Below are 13,385 nucleotides of genomic sequence, written 5' to 3'. Positions count from 1 at the left end.
TACATTTGAGTTTGAAAACTCTGTCAAAAACATCAGAGCATGTCCGAGTCACCTGGGGCCTGAATTTGCCCCCAGACTCGTTATTATAGATTCAATTCAATATCATGTATGTCTGAACCTGTGGTTCCTCTCGTACTGAGCAGGATTGCCATTGCAACAACACATCAGCAGGGTAAAACTAACCTGTCTCACAACAGTCTAATTTCAGTTTTTTGTATTTTTAGAGAAATGCAATCTACTGTATCTTGTATGTATGCATCTTTTAGACATGAAATGAGAAATGATTGTGAGAGAGGGACACAGTGAAATTCCATACGGTCATTGAGCCTTACCACAAGGCCATGAGGTCTACCTTCGATTGGGAGGAGGAATAACCTGTTTCCAACACCTATCTCATCAATAAGCATGATAAAGGCCACTGACTTTCAAAAGACTTTCATAGGAAACACACTGCCGTATCCTTCCAAATATGGTTAAGCAATTATGTGATCGCTTTAGGTTAAGCGACCAGATTGATTTTTTTTTTTTTTTCCGATAGCTGTTCCAGTAATTTTGCCCAGTATTGGACTATTCAATCCTGAATATTGGATTGCCACATTCCTAATTACTTGAATCACTATGCAAATATGAATGTAGTTGAAGTACTGCACAACATGGCTTAAAACACCAAAGAAACTTTGCTCAAAGTATATCTATCTTTGGCCACATAATTTGTTTATTTTGAGCATAGGTATTTTTCATGACCTCAGAACACATTTCAACCACAGATATTTTCTTTGCTTTAACCTGTGTATGTGTGTGTGAATCTTAGTGTGAACTTCCTTTCAGTAAACTAAACAGACCTATTTGCGTCCACACTAGTTTTCAGCCATAGACTCTGCTGGCCAGTGTATGGCTGTAGCTGGAAGACGTGGATTTGCACACTACTCGTTATACACCAGGAAATGGAAACTCTTTGGGAATATCACCCAGGTACTGTAGCTGTCAGTTTTTTTTTTTTTTTTTTTTCTTGTAACAATGTTATCCATGTTTCTATTGCTTCAGCCTGATGGACAGCACCGATGCACTCTGTAGTTCACAACAGATTTTCTATGATAACAATGTTACCAATTATGGGGAGAATTGAACGATTTTGTGGATGCTTATGTATATTTTAGGAGCAGAACTTGACCGTGACTGGAGGCCTGGCCTGGTGGAATGACTTTGTTGTTATTGCCTGTTATAATTTCATTGATCAGCAGGAGGAGGTAAAAGGGTTTGACTTTCTGTGCCCTATATGCACTTTTCATGACCTTTGCCCATCACATACCTGTTTAATTGATTAACTAAATTACTTCTGGTTGTTTTGAAGATGATAACATGTCTTAAACTTGTGCTAAATTTACAAAACACTATTTTGAAGCCTGCAAAACTGTTTACCAGTATTTGCACTGCAACAGAGGTTATATACAGCCCAAATTGAAACATTTTATGTCTTATGAGTGATTGAGATTCAGGCAGTGTGTCCACAGAGAAAGGTTCGATGTCCCCCCCTCACAGACTCAGACTTTGATGCGTGTTCCTGCTAACTTATGTGCTGTCCCACTGTGAACTTGTAAAGTGCAATATGTTTCCATTTTCTGGCAGTTGTCAATTTTACAACATGTCACAGGTGCTGTCCCATTCCTGTTATTAGCATGTTGAACCCTTACAGCTTTGCAAACTCAGTTACTTGACAATCTCATGTCAGTTAAGTCTTTGAGGGTTCAAGGCTTAGACCTTACAGTAGGTGGAACATCAACATTCAGTAACTGTTCCAGTAGTGGAAAATCATTACATGTACGGTCGATAACCATAACCGATATTTATTGGTTTGTTGTGGCCGATACCGATACAATAATATTACTCTTGGAAAAAAATTTGTGAAAAGTGAATTGGGGACAGCATTTAATAAGCATCAATTAATTGCAGTCATTTTACCTACAACCAATGATGGACAGAACTCGTAATAGTCCTCAATGGTACAGCAGTCAACAAAATAGCCTAGGCCTATGCGTGGCTCCTTTAAGTGAACCTGACGTCAGTGAATTGCAAGTGATTGACCAGCGACAGGCTCAATGCAGATAAATGGCTAAGCTGGGAAAAAGCTATAGCGACCAAATCAGAGTTCGAGAGGGAATGTTATGTTTAGTTTCAACTGCGCGTAACTTAATAAAGCTGCAACTCCTCGGACTGTATTGTGTGTCCGTCTACTCTGTTGCGCACAACCTGCGGCAGCAGAAATGAAAGGGGTTAGCCCCGAAGGTTTTAATAACTTATAATGATGACCTGTCTGGAACTGAAGCAGGAATGGTCAGCATTATTCTTGTAATAATACAAAACCCAAGCGAAGAAAATGCAAATATAATACTAAAATACAACTTATCTATTTGTCCCACCTTAGAGTTTGTTTATTTGTTTCCCCGACTGTGCAAATACACCAGCACAAGATGGCTCTAGATAGGCTGAGGTCCGCTCTGCTTAGTGTTAAACGGAGGATCATTCACGAGAGGATTTTGGACTGCACAGGTTCAATGCTGAAACACAGAACTTGTTAGAATGGTGAAATACATACAAGCTCGAGTAGGTCAGTGTAGCCAGGCGGGCTTTACATACGCTTACTTGGGAAATTAAGGCTTTAAAAAAATCGGCTAAAATTATCGGCCAGAATTCTGTTATCCGAATAATAATATTTTCATTTTTTCACTTATCGGCCAATAATATATCGGCCGCCGATTGTGCTACATACACTATCCTATGTCTTTTGATGCCATTTAATAGTAGTTACAACTGCACAGCATATTTTCAGTCATTTAATAAAGAATCCTTGAGGTCTTATGCATATGGTTTTATCTGGTTTTATCTTTTCTGATGGACATTACATGATACTTGGTAATTTTTAAGAGATATTTAGCTTGACACATTGTTGAGCGTTATCTGTCATGGGTAGTTGTGTTCTGGCCTGCATTTTGTTGCTCACCTCATTTGTGTCTCTTCTCCGTCCAGCTGCGGTTGTACCCACGTTCCTCAAATCTGGACAATGCCTTTGCTAGCACAACCAAGCTGCACTCAGACACTCTGCTGCTTAATGTGTTCCGCGACATGGTGGTCCTCTTTAGAGCAGACTGCTCAATCTGTCTCTACAGCATTAGCAGGAAGCAAGACAGGTCAGTCTGACTCTCAAATCTGTCAGCTATTTGCAGATGTGAAGTAGCCCAGAATTCATAGAATACAGTACAACTCTCATACCACCGTTGTAAAAGCAGTTGTAGAATTTGCACATGAGATTTTATACAATAGTCTTTACATAAGTGTGCGACACTTGAATTTATTGAATTTTTTCCATTACTGAACTCATTGTCAACTCAATTCTCCAGTTTTCCTATCTGAAACCCATTTTCTAATCACTCAACTCTACAGTTCAACCCCCTCAACATGTGTAGAGTTGCTGCAGGAAGTGTCCATGTCGCGTTACATCCCTCACCCTGGTCTGGTGGTGTCTGTCACACTTACCTCAGTACGTACAGAGACGGGCATATCCCTCAAAGCCCCTCAGCAGGTAAGTCAGTTAGTCAGACGCTTATTATTTTATTTACCGTCAGTCCATTCATATGTGTGATTTACTCCCATTGTCCCATTTTTGCTTGCCTTTCAGGCCTGCTTAGCAGAGAGCATCATGTTAAATCTTGCAGGACAACTTATTATGCTGCAGAGAGACCGTTCAGGCCCACAGGTACGGGAGAAAGACTCAACGCTCAGTCAGAAGAAGTTGGTAAGTATAGTGTCAATTCTGTCCCTTTACAGCATCAACCTATTCTGTTTTGCAAGACAGCTATTTTTAATGCCACCTTCCTCTTTCTACACTTCAACCTGACCAGTCTCAACCAAGTAGCGTTCTCCCTCTCTGAGCAAGGTTCTGCTTAAAGTTTCTACAGGGTTCTGTAAAATGCTTTTTGAGTCACTGCATCAAGTGTTTACTGGCTCTTTATTACACGGCTCTTCATAATCCTACTGAATGCTCCATTCACTTGAATGGGCCTTCCCATCGTTCAGTGGTCTGATATTTCTCAACAGACCGTTGTAGTAGTGATAAGAAGTCCGGTCACTACAATGGAACGTCATTCAAAAGTAAAAGCAGACGGTTGATCAGCTGTGTTCTAAAGAATGTTTGATTCAAGTTCAGCGTGTGTTGCGAACTATTTGTTTCTCAGCAATAGCCACGATGAAACGGTAACAAATACATGTAAAGAGTCATGTCATGTTGAGTTTATTTTTTCGTTTTTGCAAGTAGCCGTCTAATAAGCAGGATAATGTATAAACGCCGGTCATTATCGGAAAATAAGTCCACTGCTCCACTGCACTGGTGCGTCTGGGTCCTGTTCGCCCTGTCAGGACTTATTTTCCTATAATGACCAGCGTTCTATACATTATCCCTTACATAAAGGCATTACTTCTTTTCTGCTGCATTTCGCTATGTCAGATCAAATTGTGTGTGGGTTTGGTGTTGGTGATGTGTTGTTCACCGCATGATGAAACATATTTGTTTTGTTTGGAGATTAGTCCAGTCTGAAGTATATAACTTTTACCCTCTTTTCCAGCTACCGTTCTGTCCCCCAGTAGTACTGGCCCAGTGTGTGGAGAACGTGTGGACGACGTGCCGCAGCAGCCGAAAGAAACGCCACCTGTTGGAGGCTCTGTGGTTGTGGTGTGGGGATGCAGGGATGAAGGTGTGGCTACCACTCTTCCCACGGGACCACCGCAAGCCTCACTCATTCTTATCACGCCGCATCATGTTGCCTTTCCACATCAATATCTATCCACTAGCTGTGCTATTTGAAGACGCACTGGTGCTGGGCGCCATAAATGAGACTGTGCTGTATGACGGTGTAGGAGGAGGGGCATGTGCAGCCACTGAACCACTTGAGGCCATATTCCCCTTCTGCACAGTGGAGCGTACCTCTCACATATACTTGCACCACATCCTTAGACAACTGCTTGTGCGCAACTTAGGTGAGCAGGCGCTAATGCTAGCTCAGTCTTGTGCCAGTCTGCCCTACTTCCCTCATGTTCTGGAGCTGATGGTGCATGTGGTGCTGGAAGAGGAGGCCACTTCCCGAGAGCCCATCCCAGATCCACTGCTGCCTACGGTTGCCAAGTTCATCACAGAGTTCCCCTTTTTTCTGCAGACCATTGTGCACTGTGCACGCAAGACTGAGTATGCACTCTGGAATTACCTTTTTGCTGCTGTAGGTAACCCCAAAGACCTCTTTGAGGAGTGCCTCATGGCCCAGGATCTGGACACAGCAGCATCCTACCTTATAATCCTTCAAGTAAGCTAAATATTTGAGAAAGATGTAGTAACTGATGTGTCAGTCTGAGTGATTGTAATTCTGTCTTCTAGATAGCGTTGTCATAACTATTATCTGGCAGCGAAGATGAATGTATTTGATAAAATTACTGGTTTGCCTGTAGAACATGGAAGTACCAGCAGTGAGCCGCCAGCATGCAACACTGCTCTTCAACACTGCTCTGGAGCAGGGTAAATGGGACCTTTGCCGTCACATGATTCGCTTCCTCAAGGCTATTGGCTCAGGAGAGGCTGAGACTCCACCCACTACACCAACCACCCAGGTATGTCATCTTTGCTCTATTTCTGCCACCTGTCTCTGCTACCGAGTGTTCTGTCAACCTCGGTGTTACGCTCAGTTGTCTTGTTAGTTTAGTCAGATCAGCAACTACTAAAACAGCAATCTGATCTTTTGACCCACATTGTGTCTGTGTCTACTCAGGAGCCCTGCTCATCAGGAGGCTTTGAGTTTTTCAGGAACCGAAGCATTAGCCTCTCCCAGTCAGCAGACAGCATTGCAGCAGGGAAATTCAGCCTACAGAAGACCTTTAGCATGCCCTCTGGTCCTTCAACTAAAGGGTAAGTCAGTGATTTCTGACAAGTATCAGTGTTTCCCACAGAATTGGATTCAATTTGTGGCGGTAGCTGACTTGGACAACGGGGGGGGTGGGGTGCCTGTCACTTTAAGACGTTTGAGTGAACCATTGCAATTGTAACACAGTTGAAAGGCTGCTGATGTGTGGATGCAATTCATAAAATTTTCTACATAGTTAAAATAAAGGTTCACATACTTCTCCTTGGGACAAGCACTTTTGAATTTTGGAAAACACTTTTCCATTTACATCGGGTTTTTGCAAACATTCAGTGTCGGAGTCAATAAAATGAGCCCTTCAACAAAATTGACAAGCAGCTGTAAGTAGGCTAAGCATGCTAAATTCGACATCAAAACAGTATTCTAATGTTAGCTTTGAGATACTGCTTGATTTCATAACTTAACCTAGTTTAGTCTCTTCAATGTAGCCTACTATGTTGTGATAAGACCTTAGCAGAGTTCACTTCAATGCAGCAGTTTTGAACAAATTTGCGCAGCATGGTCACGATGCTAAGCGGATTTAATAGCAATTTAGCCAGACGTCTTCTATGCAATGCTTCTATGTGGCAACAACAATCCTTCAACAATCATGAATATTTTGTTAAATGCACATGCAGAGGAGTGGCAGCGGGCTACGAGAGAGAGCGGGGCGGGGCAAGGAAAGGCTGCGTGCGTAAAAAGCACAGCTCAATGGCAATGCAAGGATTTGACCTTATATTTAATTTAAATTAAATTAAACATAGAATATTAATCTGTGGCGGCCTATTTTTATTTCGTGGCGCCCCGCCACAGATTAGTCAATGTATGGGAAACACTATGGGAGTATAATAACCTTCTCCCATGTTCCCCTTAACTGATTTAGCCTCTCATCCCCCAGCCCTTTACACAACAGTAAGCAGACGCAAATCATCAGTTAAGATCAGTTTAGATCAGTTTATGTCCATTTGTAGACAGTTAAAGCTAGTATACAAAAACATGATTTATATTCCCACCACTGCTACCCAGTTAATTTGATGTGATGTGAACAATGTATTTGTTTTTTTCTTAATTATGTAACGTTAACTGTGTTTACCTATGTTCAGGGCAGATCGCTGGAACAAGGATGGTGACTGTGCAGAAAATATGTACATTGATATGATGCTGTGGCGCCATGCACGACACCTTCTAGAACAGGTTAGGCTGAAGGAGCTGGGCTGTTTCTCAACACAGCTGGGCTTTGAGCTGATTGGCTGGTTATGCAGGGAGCGTACACGAGTGGCACGCGTGGATGATTTTGTCATTGCACTCAAACGATTACACAGTGATTTTTTATGGCCCTTCCCGGTAATCCCTGCCTGTGCACTCAACTCTCCACTCAAGAATGGACGTCGTACAGGTGTGCATATTTGTGTAGAATTTATGGATTGCCATTTTTTTTTTTTAATTTTCAATTGTTATGTTAAATTTGTAGTATTGTGTTTCCCTTAGTATTAAGCACACATCTGCTAAAGTCCCAGTCAGCTGACAGCCTGCTGAATAGCAACATGGAAACAGCTCTGCCTGCAGTTGTTCCCACCAACAACAGTTGGCTAGATGGATTGGGTGCAAGGTCTAAAGAGATGGACTTGGCCTCCTCCCATGGAGTCCCTGAAACACAGGAGGCTTTCTTGTCCCCACTCATCAACAAAGGTCAGAACAGTGACTCATTTTCTCTTTCCATCCTTTGTCACCTCTGTCACTATGCATTCTATGTCTTTCCATGCTCACATAAGCCCTCTCATTCTTTTCCACTTCAGTTGAGGAGTGCAGTATTGGTTCAGCCACTGATCTGACTGAGACCAGTTCCATGGTGGATGGTGATTGGACCATGGTTGATGAGAACTTCACCACCTTGTGTCTTAGCCAGTCAGAGCTGGAACATATATCCATGGAGCTTGCCAATAAGGGTCCTCATAAATCCCAGGTGCAGCTCAGGTGAGTTTTTTACTTCCATTTTATATCCATCAGTCTGAGTCTGAGAATGACTCACTTTGTACTCGCTGTTACTCTCGCTGTTATCATTAACATTTTCAAAAAATAAGGGGAACACTGACGTTTTTTTTTAACAATTGCTAAAACATCTTTTTTGACGCTTCTACCCTTTTCTCCTTTTTCAAACTACATTTACAGAACGTCAACATCAAAATCAAACAGTCGCCTAATAAGTTTCACCTCACCAAACAATGTCAGAGTACTGATCCAATGTGTGATTGAAGTGTTTTTTTTAACATGACCGTGTATATGACTGCTCATGTCTGTAATGATTTCTCCAGATACCTGCTTCATGTATTCATGGAGGCTGGCTGCCTGGAATGGTGTGTGATAATTGGACTGATCCTGAGGGACAACAACATAATCAAGCAAGTGGTCGGCTTCCTGGAGGGTCCTGATGTCCTGCCTGAGACTGTTATAAGCATTCGAAGTGGCCTCCTTGCAGTGGACGCTTGGGCCTCATCTGACTGGTCAGCTTTCACACACCTATCCATCATTTCAGTCATACTCAGTCATCCAAACGGATGGCAATTTCAATGCAGGCAGGAAAAAATAAACCACCACTAGTCAGTGTAAACTTCCATCTTATTATTAATCCCAGGTCCCTAATTTTTGGTCAGCTCCTGCCCCTAGACCTTTTGAGATATCGCCACCGGTCCAACGCTGGAAGGAGTTACTTACTCCGGTCAGTACCGGTGTAAGTTGCTCGAAGATAGCATCACTGACCCTTGTCGTTCTTCCGCCTTATTGGATTTAATAGAAAGCGAAACTAAAACCAAACTAAACCAAACTTTCTACATGAACTCGAGACTCTAATATGAGGATGCACAAGATCTGGGGGGGAAAATGGAAACCTTCACATCATTTGACAAACCCACATAGCGTATAGATAAGTAGTTTTTGCAGTATATTAATGCCCAGTTGTTGATGGCTCTAAGTAGCCTAAGCTAAAGTCCACAACATCTTGAAACAACAACCTTCCTTTAATATTCTAAGATACTGATTAAGCCCCATACAGCATACTGCAAGCCCTAAGCAATGCTAAATTCAGTAATATTGACACACATTCTTGCCTCTGGGATACCCTCTCCTTGGCACTAGATTGAACCGCTGTGCATAATAATTGAACGTTGCATATGCACAGTTTGTTGTTTAAGAAATTCACATTAAGAAATTATACCATGACTGCTGCTCTGGCATATGTTTGACCAACCAGTTTGTTTTTGTCACTGCCAGTTCCTTCTCTACTAAACTAAAAATCCACTTGGAATTTACCTCCTGATACGTTGAAGAATCATAGAAAATGTTTCTGAATCAATCACTCCAGCCCCATCAACAATATATCGATAGTGGACAATTGCACTTTGCAACTAGTAACGTTACGTTCAACAGCCATAGTCATAACTAGCTTGCTAGTAATTTATGCCATTAGTCAGCAACCCACCAAACACAGTAGCCTAAAGCTTAATGATCTTGTAATCTTACCTTAATACTTTTTGGTGACATTTATCCGTTCACCAAGTAAAGCCTGATATAGACATGAACTGAACAATACTAGCTAGCTGGTTAAATATTATCCTAACGGTCATCAGTGCACCAAAACAAACTTTTTCCAGTTTGTCCAATGTGTCCTTGTCATTCTTCACAGCTTGGGATACAAGCCATTCTTGAAGCTGATTCAGCCACAGCTACAGAAACTACTAGAGAGTACAGTGGAGCCAGTTAACCCAGAGTCCTTTCAGCCTGCCAATGTTACCAAGCTGTTAGAGCCAGCCATCCCAAGGTTGGAAGAACGGGGTGGATCAGTGCCTCTTGGGCTTTCCTTATCCCTGGAGGCTCCTGGATCAGGTCCTCTAGAAGACCGACCAGAGGAGGAGGAGAAGGAACATAGCCCAGAAGAAGGCACATATGACTGTACTCTCTCTTGATCTCCAACATTTCTGCATTCTCTGAAACAACCAGGCAGTAGTGTGGTCCAGGGGATATGGATGGACAAGAAGACATCAGACCTAAAACTGGAGTCTTACACACCAGGACCCTCATCAATACTCTTTGCAATTTTGAAATGTTTTATTGTTTTCCTGCTTTAATGCTTTTCTATGTTGGGAGTGTGTCCATATGTTTGGACACAGAGGGATGTATGAATGATTTTTCCAGGTGTGGAATGAGTGTCTTTGTTATCTCAATCCGTCACTCATATTAGATCTCCCCCCACAGTTTCAGTACATTTGTCACAGGCTTTTACCACCGAATACACACAGCTACAGAACCTGCGTACAGAAATTGACCAGCTGAATATCTGCTGGTTTTAAAAATCCTGTTTTGTACAGTGACCTTGTTTGAAATTGAGTTTTGAAGATAATTTATTGAAGGCACGCCAAGCTTTCTACCAAAATAGAAATATCTGTTTGTTCTTAATGAAAACCCATTTCAGGGTCAACACACAGGCAAACCAACAGCTAGCATGCATGACTCGTAGCAGTTCCATTCAGTTGGTCTGAATGACTTCACAAAATGGTAAAGGTGTTGCATACTATATGTGTGGTGGGGTCGGAGAGGTGATTTTACACAAATAAAAGGAATTTATAGAGGGTTCTGGGCCCCAGTTTTCTCTCTCTGTCAGCAGATTGTAATTATGGTTAGCAGTTACATGTAGAGGCTCAGACAATGCAAGTGACCCAGTGTTATTCCAGTTGAGCTTTCCTTTTCGAAGCAACTAAATATAATCAAAGCCAAAGACACAGAATACATCACGACCACACCCACAACTATACTCACAAGCAATGTTAGTTGGCTTGAACATTGATAATTATTCATACATGTATTTGAAAATGTCTACATGATCTTGACAAAGGATATTTGTCCTGGTAATGCAACATGTTGATCTTGGTTAGCAATTTACTGCCAGAAAGCTGTATGGTAGCTGTATAAAACATTCCATTATATTTTACACATCACGTTTGTGGTTTCAATCTGTTTGCTTAAACTCTCAACTTCATGTTTATTCTACAATAAAATCAAGTAGCCACCCACAGGTTAGCTCAAGCATATTGGCAACTTCAAAGCATTTTCCATGTAATTGAAGCACAAAACGCAGTGCCTGTGTTTTACATCATGCTTTTTGCTGTCCTTGATGTCTATAGGTAGTCTAATGTGCATCAACAGAATGGTGCATAAATCTTGACTGGCAGCTGGCTAGTGGTGTCTATCATAATGACATGCTATTTTGGTTCTACAGGATTGTAGAATGAGAAAGTGAATGACTTAAGATCATCCAAGAATGGTCTGTAATACTTGCAAAATATTGGTTTAGGATCGACCAGTCGATTTATTTAGATGTTTATGTTAGATGATTCAGGTTGTGAACTTGAATGTATGACTTGGATGCAAATAGTAAGCTAATTAAAATACACCTGTGCATTTGAGCATATGCACAAATCTGATACATAATTGTAAACTCTAACAAGAAAGTATACAGTGTACAGTATACATGTAAAACGAAGTGTGAGTGAGCAATGGAATGACCTCTATTCATTGATTTCATATAACTTCAACCCTCTGGCAGTAAAATCTTTCTGTACAACCTATGAGGGGAAATGAGAATATAGTCCTGATTTGTTTGATTTATGCCTATCCAGTGGGCCTCATGCAGCAACCTCATTAAGCACTGAAGAGCAAGAAACGGACAATTATTAGGACAATTTTATCACTGCATTTACCTGGACAACTTTTCAGCTTGTGTGTCTATGCTGTGGTATTTATTTTTTGGTTGTGCAGAATATTGAATATATGACAGACACTTTTTGACCTCCTAAACATAATGTCTTACATTTTGTTCTAAAAGTATTCACTGTAATCTGACTTTGATGATTTATGATTAACACTTTTGTACAGTCTGTTTCTTGCAGGGAACTATGATCTAAAGTATATTAAATTGCTGTTTGTTGAATAGTAGGTTCATAATTATTCTTTAGGATAATTATGGTCTTAGCACTGGCAGAAAAATTAAACTCTAAAAAATTGTAGCCCAAATCATTCTCAAACAGATGTAACGGCCCATTCTACTGCACCAGTATTATGTATGTGCAATGTAATTATTTCTGTCAAGATTATTTACCCCCCCCCCCCCCGGCCTCTGATGGTGTGAGTCACTGAAACCAAAGAGTGTGCATACAGTAGTATTACAATTGTGTGTTGCCATTAAAAGCACACTAGAGTCCATCTGAAGAGACCCTACCCTTCCTTCATGCATCTCCCTTACCTTTTTGTATCTATTCTATGTACACAAATAAATTAAATTGTGAAGACAGTTTTCTAAATAGTTTTCTGGAAACAAAAAGAGGTGATGTGTACAAGATTTACTTCCTATTAGCACTGTTTGAGAGTCCAAATTGTAAAGTGGGGTGTGATTGAGGTGTTGTACTCTGTTAATGCTTAAAGATGTATGTAATAACGAGTGATAATATAGTGTTTCAAGGTGGGAGATGACCACTTTCTTCCTGTGGACGGTAAAGTATTGCTCTTTGGCACAGAGATGTTTTCTGATCTTACGACAGTATAAATGCAGGTCAGGTCTCCTGTACAGTTTATTATTATTATTATTCTCTCTAGTTTTCTATTTCCTGTATATAAAGAATAAATTATTTTTAAAAACAATTCTTGTCTCTTTGTTAAATGTATGTAAGAAAACTGAGGACAAAAATATAAGACCAACTGAGAATAACAGTTTATATGCATGACTAAGATTTTTCAAACATCTGCCTACTGAAATACAGGAAATTGTCAATGTCTCATCTTTATTTCTCAAAGACATCTGTAAAACTTGCACATTTTGAGCTGTTTTATTAGCCAGCAGCAAAACAGAATCCTTCTGGCCATTAGTTTGTATTGATGTAAGATATATGACCTCATTATGGTCAATGTGCATGTCCTCTATAAATAGCAAGAACCTAGAGAGCTCTCTTCAAAGCAGTTTCATATCATGTATCATGTAGTTATACTGTAGTAACTGTAGTTATACTGTACAACTACTGTAGTAAGACAAAAATCAGTGAGCAGCAGCAAGTTGCAAATCTTTTTTATATATATACTTTATTGCAATTATTTATCTACATCCATGTAAGGTACCCACTTCACTTATTTCACGTTACATTGCAATTTTTGTTTTTTGTTACTTTATACAAAAAGAAATAAGAAAATACATGACAAAAAAAAAAACATGATAGAAAACTTATACAAAACAAAATACTCCATACAAAACAAAACATGACACACAGAAAAAAGGGGGGAGGGAGAGAAGGGGAGTGGTATTTGAGCCTACTTGTGTATTTTATTCTATGTGCAATTGTACTTGTTTTTAGATATTTATAGGTGCGTTTTTGGCCATTTATAGGGGGGTGTTTAAGCCTACATGTGTCT

The 13,385-nt window shown here is 40.5% G+C and overlaps 1 protein-coding gene across 5 annotated transcripts in view; it reads left to right on the top strand.

The window, feature by feature from the left end:
- ric1 (RIC1 homolog, RAB6A GEF complex partner 1) overlaps positions 1-12,623 on the top strand; it is a 132,738-nt gene extending 120,115 nt beyond the window's left edge. For all 5 annotated transcript variants that reach the window (XM_076284900.1, XM_076284896.1, XM_076284898.1 and 2 more), the window contains exons 14-26: positions 862-972; positions 1,158-1,247; positions 3,025-3,185; positions 3,439-3,577; positions 3,674-3,790; positions 4,617-5,348; positions 5,491-5,649; positions 5,808-5,944; positions 7,040-7,332; positions 7,425-7,625; positions 7,733-7,910; positions 8,249-8,437; positions 9,616-12,623. In XM_076284900.1, the coding sequence (XP_076141015.1) occupies positions 862-972; positions 1,158-1,247; positions 3,025-3,185; positions 3,439-3,577; positions 3,674-3,790; positions 4,617-5,348; positions 5,491-5,649; positions 5,808-5,944; positions 7,040-7,332; positions 7,425-7,625; positions 7,733-7,910; positions 8,249-8,437; positions 9,616-9,895 (2,787 nt within the window). In that variant the 3' untranslated portion in view covers positions 9,896-12,623. The remainder of the gene's footprint in view (positions 1-861; positions 973-1,157; positions 1,248-3,024; positions 3,186-3,438; positions 3,578-3,673; positions 3,791-4,616; positions 5,349-5,490; positions 5,650-5,807; positions 5,945-7,039; positions 7,333-7,424; positions 7,626-7,732; positions 7,911-8,248; positions 8,438-9,615) is intronic.
- The last annotated feature ends 762 nt before the right edge of the window (positions 12,624-13,385 follow it).

Source organism: Alosa pseudoharengus, unplaced genomic scaffold, assembly GCF_046254945.1.
Source record: "Alosa pseudoharengus isolate Yale_2024_CS ecotype anadromous, Long Island Sound unplaced genomic scaffold, YU_APseudo_1.1 YU_APseudo_1.1_scf_14, whole genome shotgun sequence".
In the NCBI taxonomy this organism is placed as follows: Eukaryota; Metazoa; Chordata; class Actinopteri; order Clupeiformes; family Clupeidae; genus Alosa; species Alosa pseudoharengus.
The sequence above is the reverse complement of the archived record's forward strand: the minus strand, read 5'-3'. Positions and strand labels throughout refer to the sequence as shown.